The following is a 24,338-nucleotide window of genomic DNA, read 5'->3' as shown; positions in this document are numbered from 1 at the left end:
AAAAGATGTTTTTCATAGATGGATATGTTAAATATACATGTAAATGTATTTTCGTTTAAATGTATAACAAAACACGTATATTCGGAAAAATGTTTCTTTTATAAACAAATATGTTAATTAAACGTGTAAACGTTTATCTTCAAGTAAACGTTTTTTTGAAAGCGAATATAAACGGATAAACGTTTTACGTTTACACGTATCTTCGAAAAACGGAATAAAATTAGAGCCCTAGTACATACACACACATAGAGATATAATCATTATACATTATCTTCCTTGTACAGGTATAAGTATATTTTGTTTTAAAATATACTTATATATATATCTATATATTTATTTCTGAATATCGTGAGTCTCTTCTTATCTCATCTCATATGAAGATTAAAAAGATATATAATTTACACTTCTATATATTAGAGCTGCAACGAATTATAAATTCATAGCTTGTATTGACTGAAAACTATTTGTAAACCGGTTACGATACTTCGCGAAATCCAATCTTAACTTGATAGTTACAATTAATTTGATGTGATCTGTTAAATTCGTAATTGCCGAATGGATGACGGCATTGATTATAGCATTCTCCGACGGAAAGGTCTTCCTCACTAAAGCTTCAATAAACTCTGCTTCATGTTGATATAAAGTAACGCAGTGGATCATATCTCTCAACTAGAATCGCTATTACAGAATTCTTACTATTCGACTTATTATTTATTTATGACGTCATACCATAGATTCGCAATTGCCAGAAGGTTGAACATTTATAGATGATTCGAATCATTCTTCATGTATACGATTGAAACCTAATTTCAATGATAATAATTGCTTTGGCGGAGTCATCGAACTATCGACACTGGATGGATGATAGTGCGAGGTAGATTATAGTAGTGCAGAAAGAGAAGTAGAGAGAACAGACGAACGGGTGCATAAACCATCCCGCGAATTACGGAGAGAAAGCATAACAGATACACGTGTCTTGGCGGCTCCGCTTTGCGACACATGATTCATGGGGATCTTGATACGTTTTTTACACCTGCGACAGCTTTATTGGAAATTCTAATGGAGAGGGTCTACCATGAAGAGTGACACGAGACCTCAAGGCAATGCACCTCGGATCGACTGAAGTAGGCCGATCAGACCTTATTTCTTGTCATAGAATCTCGTCATCATCAGGCATCAATTGCGTTAAATCGAAACACATTAACCCGCTGACACGCGCGCGCGCGCTCACAGTAAAAAGTAAAATAATTTCAAAAATTATATGTGAAGATCCAAACAAAAATTATATTACATAATTTTACTATTTTTTACAATTTGTATTTATTGATTTTTCTGCATTTTCATAATGTAATTTGTAAAATAATCATCTAATCATCAAATCTATAATAAAAAATAGCAATAATAAGAGCAGTAATAAAAAATATGCAAAATGTTTAAAATTCAAAAATATTAAGTCGATAATCTATACGATGTTCATCCATGTTCATATATCTTTTTATAGTAGATATATATTTTATAGTATATTCTATAATATAGTATATAGTATATTCTATTGTACGTACAATTACTCTTATTTCTCATCCTTTCTTTCTATCTTCATAGATTTGATAAAAAATACATTTGTATGTATTGTTATTAAAATATAAAAACTGATATGCTTGGTAAATAAATATAAAAAATGGCAGTAATAATCATAAGAGATAGTGAGGCATTACTCATTAAGTGATAAAATAGAATTTCACTGTTTTTATCAGTCGAGTCTTTGGATCACGATTTTTCATCAGTCACGTGAAAGAAGAGGGCTAAAGTGATAGTGTAGGACAAACAGCCGACTCTGAAGTGGCGAATGCTATGAAAATAGTGGGGATACGGCAGTATACGTACACAGATGCGACGACTCAAAGTAGAAGAGATACCCAGTTTCGACTGAGCAGTGGGGTAAACGATTAAGTAGTGGGGAGAAGAAGAGGAAAGGGTAGGACGGCCGGGGGCGGGCGCGCGCCACAATTCAACGAGAACAGCCGCACTCACCACATCTGGCGAGCAACTGCCACACTATCGGCCTATATTCAAAATTTTATTCTTCCTTCCGAATTATTAATGCCGCGAATTAAATAACGATCTACGTAATAGAAACAACGCAAATAAAAAAAGACATTACGAGGAAAATAATGGAGAAATCTAAATTTAAGTTTCAATTTTATTATAACAGCTGAAAAATTGTTGTCTTTATAAGACGTTAATGTTATTTTTTAATAACAATAAAATTTCAATAATAAATAAAGGAAAAATTTTGAAATTTGAAAAAATAAAATTTTAGAAACACAAACTCAATAAATTAATCACATGCGAAGAATAGAATACTGCGAATATACTATAAAAATGTCAAAGAAATTTTGCATAAAACGTAAAAAATTCATTTAAAGTCTTATCTGTGATGAGCAAAGAGAGCTCCGCCTCCTCAACCGTCCCCTCCGCCCCGTGCTACCCCGGAGTGCCCCCCGTTTGACCAACTGGCTACTACGTCACACATGCTTCTGCTTAGAGCCGCCAACTCCAAAGGCTCTCCTCTCAAGCCGGCTCAGTGAGTTACGAGTTGCGTCCGGGTTCGCCGTACGAGCGATAACGGGGGCGTCAATCGAATCGCGATTGGGAGAGGATTCTACCTCGTGCCAGCTCTTCCCTCCTTGTCTTTCTCGGCTACAGGCAACAGGTTTGAATTTATGGGACAATAAAGAGTGTGGTGCGTAGTGCGCGTCTCTCTCTCTCTCTCTCTCTCTGTTCCTCTCCTTTTCTCTTTTCCTTCTTTTACGCATTTCTTTCCCTCTAGGCCGCCCTTTCTTTCCTGTCCTTTCGTTGTGAAAAGAGGAGTGAGAAGCGAAGACTATCAAACTCTCATAAAACTGTCAACCGCGGCCACCGGGCTGACTTATGTGCGCCCTTTCCTTAGCCGCGGTTGGAGAATCACACGTTTTCAGGTTGAATCTGCGGCTCTCGCGCGACGAACGCGATCCCATCGCAAACTTGTTAACGAAAGGTCAGACATACGCACATATAGTAAAAGAGCGGTCGGAAGCGAGCCCGATCGTACTCCGATTCACGGTCCCGCGTTGCAATATGCAAGTACAGCAATTTGCACTTATAAAACGTACTTTTCTTCCATCTCCTGATCAAGAAGAGATACGATACGTATGATGGAGGTAAAATGGATTCGCGACGGATGAAATCGACGAAGATACGGTGATATTAATGGGCGAATCGTTTTCGGTCGATCAGTAAGGAACAATCGCGCCTTCGGTGCCGTACCACCCCTTTTCTTTTTCGTCTGTCTTCACCGCGAGACTATACAGTAGGGGGCGCGTGCGCGCGTAGCCCCCCTCGCAAAGCGGACGGAAGACTGCTTCTTGGTGACGTCGCGGCTAGAAGGCTGCAGAGGAGAACGAGAGAGCGATCGAGATACTTCTCCCCCACCAGCGGTTTCAGGGCTCCCGAATATCTCTCCATTAGCCCCCCTGACGGTGCTATCCCCTCTCCTTTGACCCCTCTCTCGCCCTCTTTCTCTCTCTTACGCACACCCCTCTCATCGGTTCCTGTCACGTCGGGTAGCAGCCGGGCAACACTACCACACGACGAGCGCCAGCGGCAGCGGAGACTCGACGGAGACGCAAGGAACGGGGTTGAAGAATCGTACGCCGACGGAGAGACCAATCAAGGTTTGACGAACGGCAGGGATTGGTCGAGGCGCTCCTCTGACACGCAGAGAGCGCGGGCACGTGACAAGCTACCGCACACACCGGCCTTCCGTTGGATCGTGGCGAAGCCTTCAGTACGATACCAACCACCCTTCGCGCACGCAACAAGAACGGCGGCGAACTCGCGTGGGTACACACTCTTCACCCTTTACCGTGGTCGAGCCTCTGCCGTTGCCGCGATATAAAGCCGTCTGTTAAGTGCAACACCTGTGACAACATTGAAGCGCAATTAATCACCGCGTAAATAATTTTAATGCGCGCACATATGTGTTACTTGGCATGTTATTTCATTGAGAAGAGACTTTACAAGGTCATCTTCAATGGGGCGCCTCGATAAGCTGTTCGTTACGCGCTACTGCACGATGGGCCCACGAGTTCTCTGTAGGTAATCGCGACTCCTGAGGTCATAAAGAAGCAGAAGACAGTTTTATAGCCCAGGCCCACGTGGCCCTCATAAACTTGACTCGCAGGTCGGTTCGAATTCAAGCTCGACTCGCCTGCCGCCAGACGTCTGCCTCTTTCTCTCTCTCTCTTTCTCTCTCTTTCTCTCTCTCTCTCTTTTTCTCTCTCTTTCTCTCTCTCTTTATTAGTCCTGAACCCCTCGTTCATTATCGAATCGCTTAGGGACGTGTTTCTGTCGCGTGTAACAGGTCGTGATAGCTGTGAATCGTTCGACGAACAAGGTGATACTTGTCGGAGTAGCCGGTCACGTGTGTCGCGCGATTTTTGTCATTGCAACACGATGACAAGTTTCTATACTTAATGACGACGCGCATTGTTCAACCGCTTCAACCGATCGAATCCAACGTCAGTGTTTTCGTGAATGACGGAACATAGACGTGCACGATATTGATACAGTGACGTTGACGGCAGGTGAAGGTACGTGAAGAATGAGTTCCTATCAGTTCGTCAACTCGCTCGCATCATGCTATGCGGGTCAACAGCCACAGCAACAGCCAAGACCGACCGCAAATTCGCCTGGAGAACCGATGCAGGCAGCATCGCCAGCCGGTGGCGAGTACTACAATCCAAATGCAGCCTCTACCAGCTATCCTGCACCTTGTTACTCGCCTCAACAGCATTATCCTCAGCATCCTTATGCCACACCAGCGTCGGGTATGCAGCATACAGCACCAACAGGAATGATAGACTACACTCAACTGCAGCCGCAGTCTCGGCTAAATGCGACCACGACGTCACAACAACACGGTATGCACGCTCAACAGTCGCAGCATCATCAGCAATCACATCATCCTCAGCAACAACTTCACGCGGATCCAACGACACCTCTTCTGCAGGGTGCTTCAGCACCCTCAGCACCGTCAACGTCCAGCTGCAAATATGCTGATTCGACATCGTCCACCAGTGTGGCATCTCCGCAAGATTTAACCACATCTACTTCGAGAAATAGCCCAACACCCTTAGTGACACCTGGTACAAGTAAAGCCGCATCAGGATTGACTTCACCACCTGGTAGTTCGTCAAGGTCGTCTGTGGCTGCGTCCGCTGCTTCACCACCCAGCGGTAGCTCGAGGGGCGTCGGCGAGGGAAATTCAGCGCTAACAACAGCATCTTCCGCTTCGTCGCCCGCTTCCTCTACATCCAGTACCTCTAGCACGGGTAACAATTCGTCCAACAAGGGGAACACTTCTGGTACTAACCCGCCTCAAATATATCCATGGATGAAGAGGGTTCACATTGGTCAGAGTAAGTCATTTATCTATCGTATCTTTTAAATCTTATAACAATTAAATTAATCTATTTGTTATATTGTCAGGATTACAACTTTAAGATTTAAAAAAAATTCGAAGTATTTTATTTATAACATTTCAATAAATATATGTATTCATCTATATTAATATATTAAACAAAACATTAAATCGTACATCACATTTAAAATTTTAAATATGACATACAATGTAATGTTTTGCTTAATATATTAATATATATATGAATGTATATATTTATTCTTTTTAATTTTCGAAATGTCATCTATCTATTAAAAGCGTAAATAACCAAATTACAGCTGAAATACACAACCTCACAAGTTTATTTAATTTGATGATAACAATCTCTACTTAAACCGTTATTCGCGTTTTAAACACGTTTCACGTTCGATAGACACAGAAATATATAAATTTTGACATCTGAAATATATGACTTAATTTGAAATGCAAATATTTATAAATAGTTACTTAATTTTTATGTTTTAAGTGCAGCAGTATAGTAAATTGCATAATGAGGCTTCCTATAATGTAATTTTTGTATAAAAAGATTAGGAAAAGATTAGGATAGACATTGGATTACCAATAATGTTCAGTAGATTTTACAAATAGTCGATATTCAGTATTTCTAAAATTAAATAGATATTGCATAAGAGTAGTAGAACAACAATTAATAAATTACAGTATCTGACATCGAAATGCGCATTACGTACATATTAATTAAATAAAAATATTATATATTATACAATATATAAGAACATATATTTTATTGTGAGATAATTACAAAATAAACATTTTTAAAACAATGTATGAATTTTATCCATACGGATACTGCAAGAAATATTTGACAAATTATTAAATTACCAAATAGCAAGATAATAATAAATAATGATTGGAAAATATTTTTATATCTTTAAAATTTTTTATATATTTTAAAGTATTTAAAAGTGATGTTATTATTATTGCGAAATAATCAATAAATTAAATTTAACGTTACTGCATTAAAAAATTGAAAGCACTTTATAAAGCAACTTTCTGATTTTAATTCGTGTAAGAAAATATTTTGTATAATACCTTGTTGAGTATAATTCTCAAGCAAATAATTGAATAAAATATAAATTAGCAATTATAAAAAATGCAAAATATTACTATATCGCTACATTTATCACGATTAGGAGAAAACAAACAAGACAATGAAACAAAGATGATTAGTAACATATTAAGCAGAGCGAATAGCAGGCAAATAGCAATTATACATATAAATACATTTCGGAATAAATGTTCGATAACGCAACAAAATCACCGGTCGCGTCGCTATACTGCACTCGTGCTCTCTCTAGGATCGTCCGAGTATGTACTTTATAAAACACACGGAAATGAGCTCGCGCGCGATTTGAGATACGAACGAAAGGTAGTGCGGGGGTGCGGTCAGAACGGGTAACAGTAATTCAGCAGAGACCAAGACTAGATTCACCTGCCCCCGTGGCTCAAAGAAGATAAAACAGCCCAGCGCGCTGGTCGCGCTCACATTAGTCGCCCCGCGTGATTTACTGCGCGGCCAGTATGATTCAGTCAGCGGGGAATTTGACGAAGAATTAATGGTATTATGATATCGTGTGTAACTCTATGTATGTGCGCCCGGGCCATAAATCAGGCTGCATTGTAAGGCGCGGGGGGTTGCCTTCTCCTTCTAGTTCTCTCGGGTTAGCTCGAACGAGGGCCTCAGATCGTTCGGCTCGGCCCCCAAACGGGATACGCAGCTCAGATCTTTCTTGTACAAGTTTTGGCTTCCTCTCCCAATCGTTCGCATGATGCCCGCTTGGTTAATACAGCATCCTTTTACTTCGGTTTATGTCCCTCGCACGATTATTTCGCGTATGCTTCGATTTGCGAGAAGCGAAAGATACAAGCAAATTCATCGTTTTTTATCGGTTATAGCAATATCATATTGTAAAACAGGACCTTATAGATACATATTTAGCAGATGTGTATCGCAACTACCTGAACAATTAACAATTTCCAATTTTAATGGAATTCTGGCTATAATCAAACTGTGAAGCAATAGTGATGCAAATCCGATAGTGACGCAAAACTCAAGAGTGTTTACTACAGTGTTGAATTATTAATTACTTATAATGCTGAGGATTAATGAAAATAATAAAAAATTAATTTATATGGTAAACAAATAAAATAGAAATTTTTTAAAAGCCTGAAAAATATGATTAGGTAAATTGTATATGGTCTATAATAAATAAACATTATTATAAATTTTATTAACAAGAATATAATTACTGCATAGCTAAAAGTAACAGCAAAGTAAAATCATAAATTTTGTGCGAATGTATGGAATACAGTGGTCTCTCTTAGGAACACGCTTGAAATAGTTATCTATTGATCAATTAGGATTGCTTTCTAATATCTTCAATGTCTTTGTCTGAATTTTTAACATTTACTGATAAAATCAACTCTTTTATTTTGTACCTCGGTTGAAATGAATTTCAAGGACAAGATTTCTTTCGTAAAGAAAAACTTATTTTAAATTTAAAGTAGATTAACGATTGTTGTTATACATTTGTACAATAAGTATGAGAGATTTACGAAAATTATTTGAATAAACATAGAGTATAAATTAGAATAGATATAAAGTAGAAATTAAAATTGTAAATAAAATAATACAACAATTACAAATGAAAATAAATAATTCATATCTACATTAAGAAGAAAATAATTGATTCGTCGAGGTTAATGCTCAACACAAGACATTCCGTTTAGACTTCGTCCAGCCGTTCCGACGCTTTTGAACCGGCTGCTTCTTCTGATGCATAAACGTTTGAACACTTAGATTTGAAAAAATAAACTATTCATTAATAGCCAAAAGAACGAATGAGAGAATCTGGCTTACTCGAAATAGTTGTTTTAATATATTTATTATATTATTCTTTAATACGTAAACAAGCAATGAAATCTTAGTCATATATTGTCTTTATAAGAATTATTTTAATAAACAGTTTTTTTTTCAATTAAGAGAGTACATAAGATTAAATTTAAAATTAAATTAAACACAAATGTTTTAATAACATTATAAGATATAATTTATGACTTTATAAATAATTTATTTGAAGCACTTATATATGATATTGATACTTATTTAAAAGAATTATTGTTCAAAATTGATTTTAATAACAAATAATGCGTAAGAATTGAATTGTAATAAGCGGATGGAAATAATTTATAACGACTTCATGTACCTCTAATTTTTGTTTTGAGAATGTCCCGATAACGGATCGAAACTGTTTTTTTTTAATATTAAATGTAAGTTAGTTAGCAACGAACACTTAGCTTGACTCATAGCCCTTTTATTAATTATTCTTTTAATTATTGTTCACGTAAATATTAGCATAATTATTTATGGATTATTAAAGTGTAGATAATCACAAAATGAAAAAGATGAAAAGATATTTTAAAATAGGATTAGGCAAGTGGAAGACAGATTTACTTTATAAAAAGTATAATTGCAAACCAGTTATATAAACAAAGCTGACGTAAGAGACCGCGAGAAATAATTATACGTTTTCGTTAAATCTTATCAATAAAATATAAAACACAATCTCTCTATTGTTGTAAAAGATTTATCTTCGGTATGTTTACGCGTTTAAAAATTCCTTTCGCCACTTCAAATTATTATAATTTTCGAATATCAGAAAACTTTTCAATAAAAATTGAAAAATATTTATATAAACCTAGAATAATTGTTTGCATTTTTCACAATTTACTATGCTATTTTGAAAATTGTAAAAATTATCCGGAATACGACCTTGCTGCCGGCAAATCACGCAGCCACAAGCATATGGGTCATCTTCGGGATAAGTAGCAAGTCGGAGATAAGTTCGAGATAAGTAGCTATCATCTGACGAGCAGCAAACGTGAATAAACATGCAATTGATGTGTGAAATGAACAGTTCTGCAGTTTATTTCCGAAATATCGACCTGCGTGTATCCGAATGGGTGCCGTAGCCCCTGTTTAGATAAGCAGAAGGTCGTTTTCGTCATGGAGTCTGTAATTATGGGCCGATCATTCCGCTATAAATAAGGATGTGCGGAGCGCCGCGAGGAAAGGCACGTTTCTGTGTCCCGATTGATAGATGGCTACCAACGTGATTCCCAACGTACGAATCCCCCACGCCGGAAGGGTAGACAGTCGAACCAGTGGAACTGGATCTCACTTAATGCCCTTAGCACATTTACACGTCATAAATATGTGATAGTTGGCGGAACAATTTTCTTGTCGAGGAATGGCGTCTACAAATGATTTAAATGAACCATGATATTATGTCAAGCTTTCTTGATTGCCATTTTATTCGATTAATTTGTCATAATTCTACATATACGCTAAAGTTCCATATATTTATGCTAATAACGAAGAAATAGAAAACGGTTTTTTGTTTATTGCATTTTACGTGTTGGATTCAATATGGTGCAAATAAAATAAGTATAGTGCCTTAAGCAAATATGTACGCACATACGAACGTACATATGTATATACGTATGGTTACGGCGTTCTAACAGGAGAAGGAGATACGAGGACGAGCTTCAAAGAACTGGTTTTACTAACTACATAGCATACTGCATTTTTACGCCGACGAAAATGTTTTTATCCCAAGATGCTTAATCAATCCACGCCATACGTACGTTCTAAGACATTAGGGTTAGTAAAATCTAGGATTGTTCGTCATCGTCTCAAAATAATTCACAATCATATTTCTTTAGAAAATTCATATAATACAAACACACATACATACAACATATTTTTCCTTGAAATTATAAATATAAAGTTGATTGTTAATTTAATAATAAAATAAACTAACATTTAAAAAATAAACAATAAAAGAAAGTATACGTGGTTTAAATTTAACAACGGAAAAATAAAGGACATACATCACGAACGCCAGATCTTCTTAGCGATTAGTTATATTTAATTACAAACATACATTCAAATTACAAAAATAGACGTTTCGGCCTTCAATTGTAATTAAATATAACTGATCGCCAAGAAGATCTGGCATTCATAGTGTATGCCCTTTATTTTTCCGTTATTTAAAAAATAGTAAAAAAATAAAAATATGTTATTTTTTATTTAATTAATATAATGATTGATACACAATTACCATAAAATATTGAAGATAAAAAAATAATGATAATATTATTAAATTATTAATATTATTTATCTCTTATATTTAAACACTGTATGCACATCATACATACGTATGTTATAATGTTAAACATGTTTTAAATCAACAAAATGTATTCTATTTTAAAATTTAACAATTCATAAAAATAATATTGTCATTTTTTTCATTCATGACTCTTAATTATGATTGTGATGAATCAGTGATTGAAGCGAAATGTGTCGTACAAAGAGAAGAAAGTTACCATCGTTACTGCAGTTTGCGTATAACCGCGGGAAGAGCGCGAATCACTTATTAGGACATAAATTTTCATTGCAAGCGCCTAGTGCAAACGGGATGAGCCGATGGGGTAATGGATGTGTGCCGGGGGCGAAGTGGGCCGCCTGTTGCTGCGTGGCCCGGTCGCCACGGGGATCCTTGATCCTTATGCTCCTGCAGTCGCCCTTTCGGCCGACAAACCCTCCCCGAGGAGAAGATTCCCTCTTCTGAAAATTTACGAGCTAACGCTGAATGGCGTAGTAAAGGGCGATGCCGCCGGTACACACATTTCGTGGTTTTGTCACAACGCGTGAATCGAAAAACTGCTCCGCAAAAATAACCGCAAATATTTTGTTTTCCTTCACCGTATATCACGAGATTTTTTAGATTTCGAGGAAATGTTTCACGCTATTTAACACGACACTGATTACATCCGCAATAACATTTACATTAAAAGGGAGTGTATAAGAAGAATGAGAGGTGCAAATACTTTAAAACAATATTGAGAGACAGAATATCAGAAAACAACTAAAAGCGATAATAATAAACCTAAATTAATTTGTTTTTTAAATGAAACCAATTCTATAACCATATCTCTTTTAGATTAGATTAGATTATAACAATGAGGGAACTATATAAAATATAAATAGTCATGTATCTATAATTTTATGCATTTCCTATATACGCAATATTAATATCGCGATACATTTCAGCATCTTCTAGAAGTTTTGCTAATGATTATTAACAACGCTCCTTTCGCGACGGGCGATTATTGCAAGCCGCGATAATGCAAGAATCGTGCGGAAGCGTCATCGTCCGTCGCGACAACTCGATTTAGAAGATACACATAAGTTGCATGCAATGTATAATAGTCGCATATACCGCACGGCTCGAGCACGGACGTGCCAGTGATAAATAAATCACGCGAAGATCAACGATTCTGTGTACTTACATCATCCTTTTAAAATGTACAGCCTAATGTGATGTAATCAAATTCTCGGCCGTTTTGCTCTGTCCGCCGCAAAACAAACTGTACTGTGAAATATATCCGGCGTAAATCAGATGTAGATATTTGTCATTCGTTGCTATTAGTTAAGATACTCAGACGTCTCTTCTTTTTTCTACATATAAAATTATTAAGTTATAGTTATTTAAATCACTAAATTCAAATAACCATAATCTCAGCTAAACAATTCTTAGTTTTTTTTTAATAGATAAGCAAAGAAGTTGTACATATATAGAAATGAGAAATTCATAATTTTTTCTAAATTATTTTGTTTCGTATTAATTGTGTGGCAATAGGATCTCATATAAATTATAATTGAAACAAATTCCAGCTCAAATTTAGATAAAAATTAAATAAATTGTTAGATATATTATTAGTAAAATAATGTGTTTACACTAAATATATTGCTGTTGCTGGGCACTACATAACGTATTGTACTAGTAATTTAAATCTATGTAATCGATGTGTAGCCTATTATATTAAAATCTGTTTGTATAAAAGAATTTCATTAACGTCTCGCAATTCCTTTAAAATCGTAAGTAATTATTAGATATCCATACCATTTCGTTAGATGTGAAATCGTCAATGCGGCTTTTTCTATTGAGATGTATTTTTTCAAGAACTAACATAGAATTTTTCCACGCCTCATTATCTTATTACTCTGATGTTTCAATCCATGAAAGTATAAATGCATATTTTGTCATGGCAAGTGCCTCGTACGGAATCACGCTCAGCACACAACTCCCCTTTTTGCTTCTGGTGCAACTATTTCGGTCCTACTCGTTCAACTCATCGAAAGTAACGGAGAGAAAATACCTTCTACTAGAGAAGCTTTTTATAAAAGAAATTTTAGAGAAACTCTTCAAATACCAAAAAAGTAATACTAATATTCCTATATGTTATACAATATACATTATTTGTTTAAACGAGTAATAATTATATAGTATATTGAATTCTTTTAGTAAGATGTGAAATAAAAGTAACGTATATGAAAATTTATTGCTGTTAATAAAATATTTTCGATGTATCTCCATTCTACTAAACATTTCCTCATAAGCATGTAACTATTTATGAGAAAGGAATGGAATTATTACTTAATAAAGATATACTATCGCGATTTCTTTTCACTGTTACGCTATGAGAAAATCATGGGCAAAGATAGATTTTGAACGGGAACAGCTTTATTCCGCGGTGATGTTCTGGGTAAAGCGTGTTTGGGTGGTGTAGTGGCGGTCCTACGTATACCCCAGCGACTCAGGACCATAAATAAATGCTTGCGCGAGGCTTATATACTAGAGGCGTTCTGAGGGCTTGCGGCACCACTCGTGTGGGGTAACTAGGAGGAACGCAATGGACGATCAGAACGGACAGCCTCCTAAGAGGAGCAACCTAACGTAGGAGCATAGGTACTGCATGATTCATAGAGGACATGGTGTAGAGTCCCAGAAAAGGACACGTGCTTCCGATGAGATTTATCCACCCGACACGGCGAATGTTACGCGAAACGAGGGACAAATGGCGTTTGTCGCAGCTGTCGATGGATTGGATTTTATGACATTTTTTGGTGGATAAAATGTTACTGCCGCACGTAATAATCTTGCATTTATAGTTTCAAAAAGATAAAATGTTATAAGTACATCATTGTTGAAACATAGTCTGATTATACTTGCCGCTTTCACTTTATCCACGATTTTTGATGGCATAAAATGCGTGAGGAGTTTGACACATCATCGAAAAAAATTATATAAATGCGCGAGCCCGTCGAATGAAAATTACGCATTTGCATTTTCTCCTAGCTCTCGATGGGAATAAATCAATTCGCATAGGTGACACGCACGAAATGTATATATATATGTGCACACACGTACACGCGTGTACGGCTTCGCATGCCTATGTGGTTTTGTTCGACCTTAGGCAGCTCGCATCACCGCGACGCACTGTACTCAGACACGTAGAGAGTCGCAGCTGACTGTATTGTTCCCGCTGAAGGTAAGTCATTAATTTTCTCAGCGGCAGAACGTTCTACGCGGTCCAATACATGTACGTCGCGGACACACGTGTACGTGTGTCCGAATGGCCATACGAACATTTATGGAACGCTGATGCCTACTTCGCACGCTAATAGCGGTATATTCCTGCTCATGATTATTGTCAATTAACAGTTTAAGAGTCTCTAAAACGGGCTATTGTTGGATTCTCAGTGAGGCCATCAAAGTTCGTGAGATCAAACTTTGTTCTTTCATTGGTCCAGTACCGCTAGTAGGATTGATGGAATTCCCATCTCTTTTAATTGTTAATCAAAGTTATGTCTCTAGATTTTGAGGAATTCATTTTTAGTGGTTTTAGAGTATTGCTTATAAGAGACGATGGTATCGCGAAAACGCGCTAAGATGGAACAATGTGCGTGAGAGATTATCCAAAATCGAACAAGAGGAGGACCATCGGTCCAAATGATATGCGTGTGTATACCCTCGAAGGAAGATAATGCATTCGGAAGGTTGTCGGTAGGTTTGAGTCGCGTGTGTCGGACGCGGCGGTCGGACCGTCGTCTGATGGATGGAGACGCGTAGCCTCTATCCCCATTCTTCCTCAATCCGAGTACTCCGGGCCCTTGAGCGTTCCTCCTCCGATATATACGCGCGCGATCACGTCTTGTGCCTCTCTTTCATTCGGTTGTATAAAGTAACCCCTCGGAGAGACGACAGTTTCTTGCGCGACTGGGCTCGTGCGCGTACACATACAAACGCGAATATGTATACACGCGCGAATTCAATCCATGCGGCGAGAGAATGGATAATATGTTATTCTCGGTTCTATCAATCCCACGGAGATGACCTAGTGTAAAAGAGGAGAAGCTAATTTTAGTCGAATGACGGTTTAGCGAGGCACACGCTTCGCTACGAAAGATTTATCGAAAAGCGATAGGGATCAGCATACTTTCGACTGTTCTTCGTATAATATTTAAACCGGTCGAACCTTGTGGACGCAACTTAAACTTCGCATAGCATCCGTTCGCGCAACGGATACTCACCGTTTTGCATTCGGCAGGACATTCCGGAGTTCAAGGTCATCAGGACTTCAAAGCACGTACCTCAATATTCTCATGGTTCATGCGGCATGTATAAAAGAGACGAAAGAAAGACTGTACTGGCTTTTGTATGCTGTCAGCGAGTACAAAGTGCAAAATGAAGGAAGGGAGGTAGACGTGCACGACGGTGGGGACGACGAGGCGTTAATTGAATTTGAGTCCGCGCGGATTATTGTGAAGCGTTTAAAGCGGCCAGAAACAAACCTATTTGCGTCAGAGAGCTTTCTCGTGGAAGATAACAAATGATCCGCGGAACGTCCGCTGCGCAAACTTCGGCATAAAAGCTTCAGCAAGGCTGCCACTCTCTTTCTCCCCTTTTCTGCATCCCCCTTCCTCCTCCATTTTCACACCCTTCGTTCTTTCGTCACCTCGTTTCCAGCATCTCTTCTAACTGAATCCAGCCCTTGAAACCACTTGCTACTCCCATTTGAATTGAAAAGCAATAGTTTTTGAATCTATTTATAACTGTCCAATGTACACATGGATGCGTCTGGTAGAAAGCGTCGTTGACCCAATTCGAATATCGCATCTCTCTTTTTGTAAATAAATTTTCCGCTGTAAAAGAATTCTTCTCAGTTCTATCATCGCCATTCTTCGTGACAGAATACGTCCGCTCGACCTACTTAAATCGCCTGTCTATCTTTTAATTTTAGCAACGGTTATAAAATGTCACGTAAAAATAACAAATATGTGACACCCTCATTAACGTATGGAGGAAATCCTCTGAGCTATGATTGAGCGTAACAGTCGCCAATAAAAGGATTTCCATGCTCCGCAAGCAGAGGAGAAATTAATAGATTCTTTTGAAAGAGCGACTAGCTTCATGTACCTCCGAAGATTTATAACCAGCAACTTTCCGCGGTGTGGTCCGGGCGTGTCAGCTGTACCGATCGAAATAGATCCCGCGGATTCCGGTCTGAGCTCGAGGCGACAGGTCTCAGTGTCCGAACGTTTGGTAACAGGTGGACCGTAGACACCTAGAAGCCCGATCAACTCACGATCATCTAACATCGTTCTCGGTCACCTTCCTCGTCGTGGAATGTTGGACCGTTGATTTCGCTCGAGGAAGGCCGATCTTCGGCGTGCGATTGGTCGTCAGCTGCGCAAGTACGGATAGGTCACAAATCAGCTCCGAACGGAGGCTGACTGACGGAACGCGCGGAGCCGCCTGTAGATAAATTTAAATTGTGCGTGGATTACGTTTGCTATATATCGCTAGCCTCGACGCAACGTTTCAACGAAAATTCATGAGCGCCACTGGCTATTCATACTGGCGATGAGCCAGACGGAGGCGTGCGTATCGGATAATCTCCATCATTGCTCCGACATCGGTGGGCCTTACGTATGACTAAAGTCTTTACCTCGTATACAAATTAGTACGAATCTATGTTCTAGGATAAGAATATTATGAAACAAATTATTATAAAGTCAAAATATTATAGCCTTTATATCTTACATTAAATAATTATCTGTCACTACACGTGATTATAATGTAACTTTTTGTTAACATATTCTATAATTAAATTGTGAAATTTACTTTTGTTTACATGATTTTTATATGGAGAACAAGAGATTATTTTAAAAATTTCGCGTATAATTTATTAAAACAGATAAAATCTCCGCAACACACAAAATAGGCAAAAAATTTATGCCATGATGAACATCTTGAAATTATTAAGTTATATCAACTTTAAAAATATATATTTACAAATATATGAATACAAATGATAACTCTTCTTCTTCTCGTTGTTCTGTGGAATTCGTAGAATAAAAAACGAATTAAAGAGAACACTCTGACTACAAGCCTGTCATTAGTAACGTAGAACTCGGACAGAGCAGAAAACGAAGACGGGATATGCCAGCCACGCGATACCACTAGCTGAATGTCTCAGCTGAAACAGTGACAACTTTTAAGGGGACACTATCTTGTACGGTCGAACAAGAGATCTTGAAGCTTTAGACCACCTATGCTATAGAGATGCAATCGTAATTGCATAATAGCCGCGGTGAACTGCTCGGGTTATTTATGAACCTCTCATTTTCTTTTGTCAGTAGTGCCGATGCACTGTTTGAACAGGGTGTTGAATATTGTAATTTTGAACATCGTCCGCTTTATAACAGCATTGTAAATGAAATTATCTTATTATTTCTATTATGCAATTAATGTTTTTGTTTAAATGAAGTTTGAAGAATTTGAAGGTTTTAAAAAGCATTCCATTTCTTGCATGGATTTTTTCACAAAGTAACGATGAGATGATAATTTCATAAATACTACTTCTCATCAGGTTCAACATATAATTTTGAAAAAGCAATGGTATATCAAATTCTTCTACGTATGTATATAAGTGCTTCATTATAAAAATTTATAGACTACAAAAAAGTAAAGCATAGATAATAGAACTTGTACGTGATTACACTCACTTAAATGATTCATTAACACCGTGAGCAATTGACGTCTGATATATCCAATGGTAACGAGATTTAAAACAATTCTCGCTGTTCATTACGTCGCGAAACTTATAGATTTTTATTGGTTTCTTTGGGATTCTTAAATCGATTGTAGAGATGGAAAGAATTGATACGGCCGTACTTGAGCTCTCGTATCAGATAACCATTCAGATATATGCTGGGGGTTGGGGGTAGTACAAGAGTTCTATATATACTTTCGTGGAACTTGCTCCCGACCGACATACTGAACTTATACGTGTATACAAATGCACATCGCATACCTATCTACTCGCACTCGCGGAATGTACAATACAGCGTGGTTGCGATCGCGAGATATTTTGATTTTTTTCTCAGCACCTAATCTATAATCTATCATGAATAGTGATATGTAATACTTCTGATCTGCACAATTGACAAAGTATTAAATATCCCAAATTCTACTTCATAGACAAGCAAACAAATAATAAAAAACAGTATATTTCTTTATTCAAATTATATATAAAATAATAGTTTAGATTTACAGATGTTTCAAATGTAAAATTTCGAATTTAAAATGTTATTATTAATGTATTTTGAACAAAATTTCTTTTGTGTGTATAAACTATACTTTAATTAATACTTACTTTCAAAAGTAAAAAATTCTCTTTTTATTATATTTTTTAATTATAACTATATTTACTAATAATTGTATAAATTTATAATTTTATCCTTTTATAATTTTATAACAAAATATTACTAGTTAAGTACATATATTAATATCAATTTTTCTGATTAAATCTAATTATAAAAATAAAATTTTTTAATTTATGGTAATCTATATACTTCTTAATTTTTTTAAATATATAGCTTAATATACATATATACAATTTCCAAATATTCAATAATAATTATATATTTTCAATAGTGTTTACGCTTTAATTAACAAAAAAATTTTTATGTACATTTCTTCTTCATCATGTATAGCTAAAAAAGATTTACATTTAGCGTATGTAACAAAACTGGTGCGTTCTGCAAAAAACCGAAGAAGTCATAACAAAGGAGAGCTCGAGTCAGAGTGTGTATTAAAAACTAAGATCAAAATCAGGCATACCGAGAACACGTCATAGAGTCGCGCGGGATTTTATCCCAGTCACGTGTTATTCATCCTTAACCAGCCGATCTGTCAGTCAAGCAAACAGAGCAGTCGTCAGACTGGCAGTCGGTGACACGTTTCGTACAGAGTTCGGTGCAAATACACGCGCACTCCGCGTTCTATTAAGAGCGAGGCACGAAAAGGCTAGACGACACGAGGTGACATCGAGATGGGTGACACGACATGGCCCTGCGCTTAGCCCGCCTCAGTCTTACAACGACGACAGCTATGCGTACCTCTTCGGCCCGAACATCTCTCAATTGCGTGATAGACATGCTAAACGTTTTTATTTCAATCTTTATCCGTTCGTTAAAACTTGTATGTCTCGATGAGAAACTCGAGAATCGTGTACAGAGTTAACTTAATCACCATTGTATATACTGAGAAAAATGGTTTGATTGAAAATAAACAAACCAGAAGATTCTGATTAAATCTCAATCAGAATTCTGATTAACTCAACAAGAATTCTAGTCCATTTAATCAGAAAAATTTCTGATTAAATCTACTAGAAAATTCTCTGGTTAAATCTACTAAAATTCTAGTGTAGATTACCGGAATTTTGATTAATATAATCAGAATCTTCTGGTTTGTCCATTTTTAACCAAACATTTACGAATAACTTGTAAAAAATATGTGTTTTACTACATTATAGCAATGTTGACTACTGTTTGGATTAAAACATTAAGTAATTATTAGATAAAACATTTTAGGTGAACACAGAAAATAAATAACAATATATCTTTCTATGTATTTTTTCTTCTAGTTTATTATATAAATTTGGATATTTAAAGCGATGTAATTACTGATTGATGATTATAATGCATAATTACACTGCAGCAATCACTATAAGTGACATAGTGTGATCGATTAGCTAACAACACAAATGATTATCGCTAACGAGATAATTTTATGAGATCTTGAAATAAATATATGTATAACGTTGCTTAATCAGCTTTCTACATAATTAATTACTTACTCTTTTGCTTATGTAAGTAATACATTTATAATAATTGTATCTTGTTTTTCTGATCAATTATTTTCTGAAGAAAGTAGAATTTTGAAATTATAAGAGAATCTTCCGCATCGTCACAGGGATGAATTGACAAATGAATGTGCGAAGTGCTCCCATTGCATCTGTTTAAGATTCAATGCGATTACGAAATTTATTACCGAGAGATATATAACGCAAGTCATGCGTATGATTACGGAAATTCAAGTTACAATAACATATTGGCTCGTACTCCCCTCGATGCTTTAGAATTTATAGTGCGAGAATAACTACTGAGATCGCGCCAGATAGAATCTAAATGCTAATTAAACAGGTGTGCCTGACATGCGTGAAATTTAATCGGGTCAGCGATTACCGCGGTACTTTAATGCATCAAAAGATATCACTAAAAATAATAAATCACGAGTATATCAAAGATAAAATAATATTCAATAATTTAACACACACAACGCGCGCGTGCGTACACACATACAATTATATCATTGTGAGATTACTTCCATTGACTATGATTACTCCTGCGCATGTTCTTTAGGGATGATAAAAACTGCGAATCTGTTATAGACATCAAGCAAAGCGTTGTGAGCGTATCGAGATCTCTCTTGTGGTATTAGTTGGAATTAACATGGCGCGCCTAAGAAACATATTTCAATCGTATATGAGCATCGTTGAGAGCTTTCTCACTAGCCTTCACCGAGTACATTCCTTTACATACCAACGTATATTGTATGGATGTCAGCAAGATACCAATAGTACAATTTATCACCAGAAAAGATGAAAAAGCATATTTAAAAAAATATCTATTCTTTTATAGTTTCATATTTTGTGTAATAATTTTATTTAACAAGGCAAAAGGAAGAGAAAGAGATTACGGTTATGTTTAAAACGTTATCGGAATGCAGATATATAACGAAACAATAAAAAGAAATTAATGAATTTCGATAAGCGTGTGATAATAAATTTAGTTAATGAAAAAGTATATAAGAGAATTAATTAAAGAATTTTAAAAAATAAAAGAACTAAAAATTTTGCAGAATTTTTTTCATTGTCAGATTATTTTTAGTTAGCGAACAGGAGTATTCTATAATAATGCGAGTGACCGAAAAAGAAATTCCGTTTGTCTGTTACAAAACGGGTAGGATGCGCTGGATAAACGATATGCAGACCGAACGAGTCCGTGTCCAGACAACCAGAACACTATTTATTAAAAAGTCAGGCCACACGACCCAGCGACGTGTTACATCGGGAGGAAAGCGATAACACCGGACGAAGGGTCCTGTCATTAAGCCCGGTAGGAGCTTCGTTGTTCAACGCTCGCTGGTTGCCGTCCTCTGCGAAAACGCTTTTCACTCTCGTGAAAGTGCCCAGTTCGTGCTGCTCAGAGCTGTGGAACGAATCTTTAAACGTACTGTTATCAATGTTATGCGTAAACGCTCGAAATACTGGATAATCACACATGCAAAAGAGCTACTTTCGGAACAATGGGAAATATTTATTCGTATATACGAACATTCTTATCCCTGTTTTTGTTCTTTTTCTCTTCTTCTTCTTCTTCGACTTATCATACATTTTATTGCATTTTTTCTCTTATGCGCAAGTACACACACGAGTCAGCAAAGATTTAAATGATTTATTTATATTCCGCGATTATTACTACTTCCTACTTACAATTAGTTACATCTTTTTATTTGGACTATTTTTGTCAATTTCTCCCTCTTGTTTCACGCTATTAATAGCTATCTATTATAGCTGTAAATGAGCCGACTGTTTAATATCCGCAATGACCTGTGCTCACAATGAACCTGAAAATACGAACAAATGGCACCTTTGCACGCGTATAACACCTGCTAAAACAACGAACCGAAGCCTAGTGCTGCGGAAGAAGGGTAGAAATTATTAGTAATGACTACATCGAAATATGATACGAATACTATACGGAAATTATACAAATATTTCTAAAAAAATAAAGTTATAATACAATGAAGGACCATTTGCATCAATAAAATTTAAGAGAAAAACATTATTTCTCACAGTATTGTGATATACTTATAAGATGTATTTATTATCTTTTAATTTTTAGAATGATAGTGTGTTTTCGTATTTGACGTAATATGCTATGTAACTATGTTAAATTACCATCTTAGATTTAAAAATAATCTACATAACGATATATTATATCAAACTAAGATTGTATCAATTTAATATAACGAAGATTCATGCGGTGATTATATCATACTGTAACATAAGTGACATTGAGACTAAGTCAAAACTCATTTCTAGTGTTGTTCGGTGCAGTCAAAGGCAATTTTTGCAAGTAGAGGTGTAACAGGCGGAGTATCGTAATAATAGCGTTGCAAAATTATTTATGGCCGAGGCGTGCAAAGCAAATAGGTAAAACAGCTGCCAAGTTGACCAGTTCGCAATCTAGTAGCACTGGCGGAGGCATTAACCACAACTCGTTGAAATAATTAACGAGGTCGTCACGCGTTGCACGCGCTTGGACCTTTAGTAACATATACGCATCGTCTGTGCTTTTTATTCAATCTTTCGCACTTTTCCACTCGTGGTCTGTATCCGCGATAAGATCCACGGTTTAAAAAACACGATTTATCTCAAACATTACACTTTGTACATATCAAGTATTATTTAAAGATATTTGATACACGAAGCGTTTGCGAGGAATGAATGTAACAATTTATCTTTATTAGTTTGTCAGTTCTTTCTATAAAGATTATATTTATCTATAAAGATTATATGCTATCTACATTTGTATATTTTTGTCATGAAATGATGAAAACTCTTGGTTTCTAGGCACGGTGAATGCGAACGGTGAGACGAAACGACAAAGGACCTCGTACACCAGGTATCAGACGTTGGAGCTGGAGAAAGAGTTTCACTTCAATCGCTATCTGACAAGGCGGCGTCGCATTGAGATCGCGCATGCTCTCTGTCTGACGGAACGTCAGATAAAGATCTGGTTCCAGAATCGGCGTATGAAGTGGAAGAAGGAGCACAAGATGGCGAGCATGAACATCGTGCCGTACCACATGTCGCCGTACGGGCACCCTTACCAGTTCGCGCCCCACCCCGGCCAGTTCGCTCACTTGGCCACATAGGACGAGTTCTCGCCCGCCGAGCTCGGAGCACACGCTGTCCGGTTCCCCGGGATGTACGGCGAGCAGAACTTCTAAAAGGCTTTTTCCGCCTTGGACCCCGCTCTACGTCACGACGCTGTCACTTGTGACTTGGCGGGGTCAAGGGGGACTTCACTTCCAGTAGGACACATGGTGCGTTCCGCTGATTCCGCAATGCGCCGATGGTTGGATTGTCGCCTGAGGAGCGAGAGATCGTATCCTTCTTTCGTAGGTCAATAACGTACTTAAATTATTTACGCGTTTGTTGTCAGTTCGTGCATATATTCAGTTTAGCTGTCGGAAAAAGAACTCCATCGAGAAGCACGAAAGAGAAAAATTCTTTCCTTCCTGAAGCTGAGCAGAAACAATCCGTTCTCGCTCGCTTTCGGTCTGCGGATACGCAAGTACTGTCACTGCACGACTTCGAAGTTGAAGAAAAGCCAAAATTTTCTGCATATATAGCGCCGTGCGCCCGATTTAATAGACTGGACGCGCTCCGAGGGGCTCTCATGCACGTGATTATAAGATACCTATTAATAATGATGCTAACAGTGCGGATGAGAGGCCACCTCAGCGGGTGAGATAAAACCGAATCTCTAGTTTAAGATGTAGAAATCAACGACCTAAGTAATTAATTAGTTAAATAACGAATTAATTATCTTGTCTTGGCTGCACACTGTTTCACGTGAAATCAGTCGACTGATTGATTAAAAAAGGGATTGGAGTATGTGCTTGTGTATTTATTTATTGTTACTTCTTCTATGCGTCATTCATTTATTTTCGGCTCTTTCCGAACGTATTCATAGAAAAAGGCTTGCAAAGAAACTCAAAGTAACATTAAAAGAAACATATTTTCACGTTCAAAAAATCTCTGTATCATAGTTCGTAAGACTACTAATATTCAAATTATTCTTCACTGGTCTTGAACGGAGAAGTGACCTTTAGAAATCCATGTTGATTGCATATAAATTATGCAGGCTTTATGAAATATTCTTAGAAAATAAGAATTAATAGAATAACACCGAGATACTTGTACAGCATAATTTGCATGTAATTAAAATAGTACGATTATTGTAGTTAATACCTACAGAAATAATCGTAACTAAAAAAATTTTTACATCCGTGTATTTAAAATATTTATAATATTATAATATTATAATATAAATACAATTATATATATATATAATATTATAATATTTTTTCATGTAAAATGCCTGGATACATTTTATCTCCTCTTCATATACCTTTTTGTTCTCTATCATTATGCAGCGCTAGAAGTTACTAAAAAAGTATATCCTAAAATGACAAACCTTTTTTGAAAGTTAATATATATTCGTATCATGCGATTTGCATTTGTTTAATTCTAGAATATTATTAATGAAACGGTGGACAGCTACGACCCTGCATCCTTTTGTACATAATTTGCAGCATAATATAACCAATGTCTCCCTGGAGCAGCCACGTTGTTCCTATATTGTCGATACGTAGGGAAATCTCGCATGGAAATTACTATTCATTTTATCTTACCGCATCAAGCATTTTATCGCGATGATTGATACATGAACAAATAAACTACTATTGTTTCTCGCGCATCGACTATAGTA

The 24,338-nt window shown here is 36.7% G+C and overlaps 1 protein-coding gene across 1 annotated transcript; it reads left to right on the top strand.

Annotated features, from left to right (window-relative positions):
- The first annotated feature begins 2,609 nt into the window (after positions 1-2,609).
- On the top strand, positions 2,610-23,754 carry LOC108723526 (Sex combs reduced). Its single transcript, XM_018449350.1, has 2 exons — positions 2,610-5,459; positions 22,412-23,754. The coding sequence occupies exons 1-2, from the start codon at positions 4,643-4,645 to the stop codon at positions 22,714-22,716; spliced, it is 1,122 nt and encodes a 373-aa protein (XP_018304852.1). The 5' UTR covers positions 2,610-4,642; the 3' UTR covers positions 22,717-23,754.
- Positions 23,755-24,338: the final 584 nt, after the last annotated feature.

This window comes from Mycetomoellerius zeteki, unplaced genomic scaffold (assembly GCF_001594055.1).
Source record: "Mycetomoellerius zeteki isolate Tzet28-1 unplaced genomic scaffold, Tzet1.0 scaffold243, whole genome shotgun sequence".
Lineage (NCBI taxonomy): Eukaryota > Metazoa > Arthropoda > Insecta > Hymenoptera > Formicidae > Mycetomoellerius > Mycetomoellerius zeteki.
Note: the sequence above shows the minus strand (reverse complement) of the source record. Positions and strands in the feature narration are given on the sequence as shown.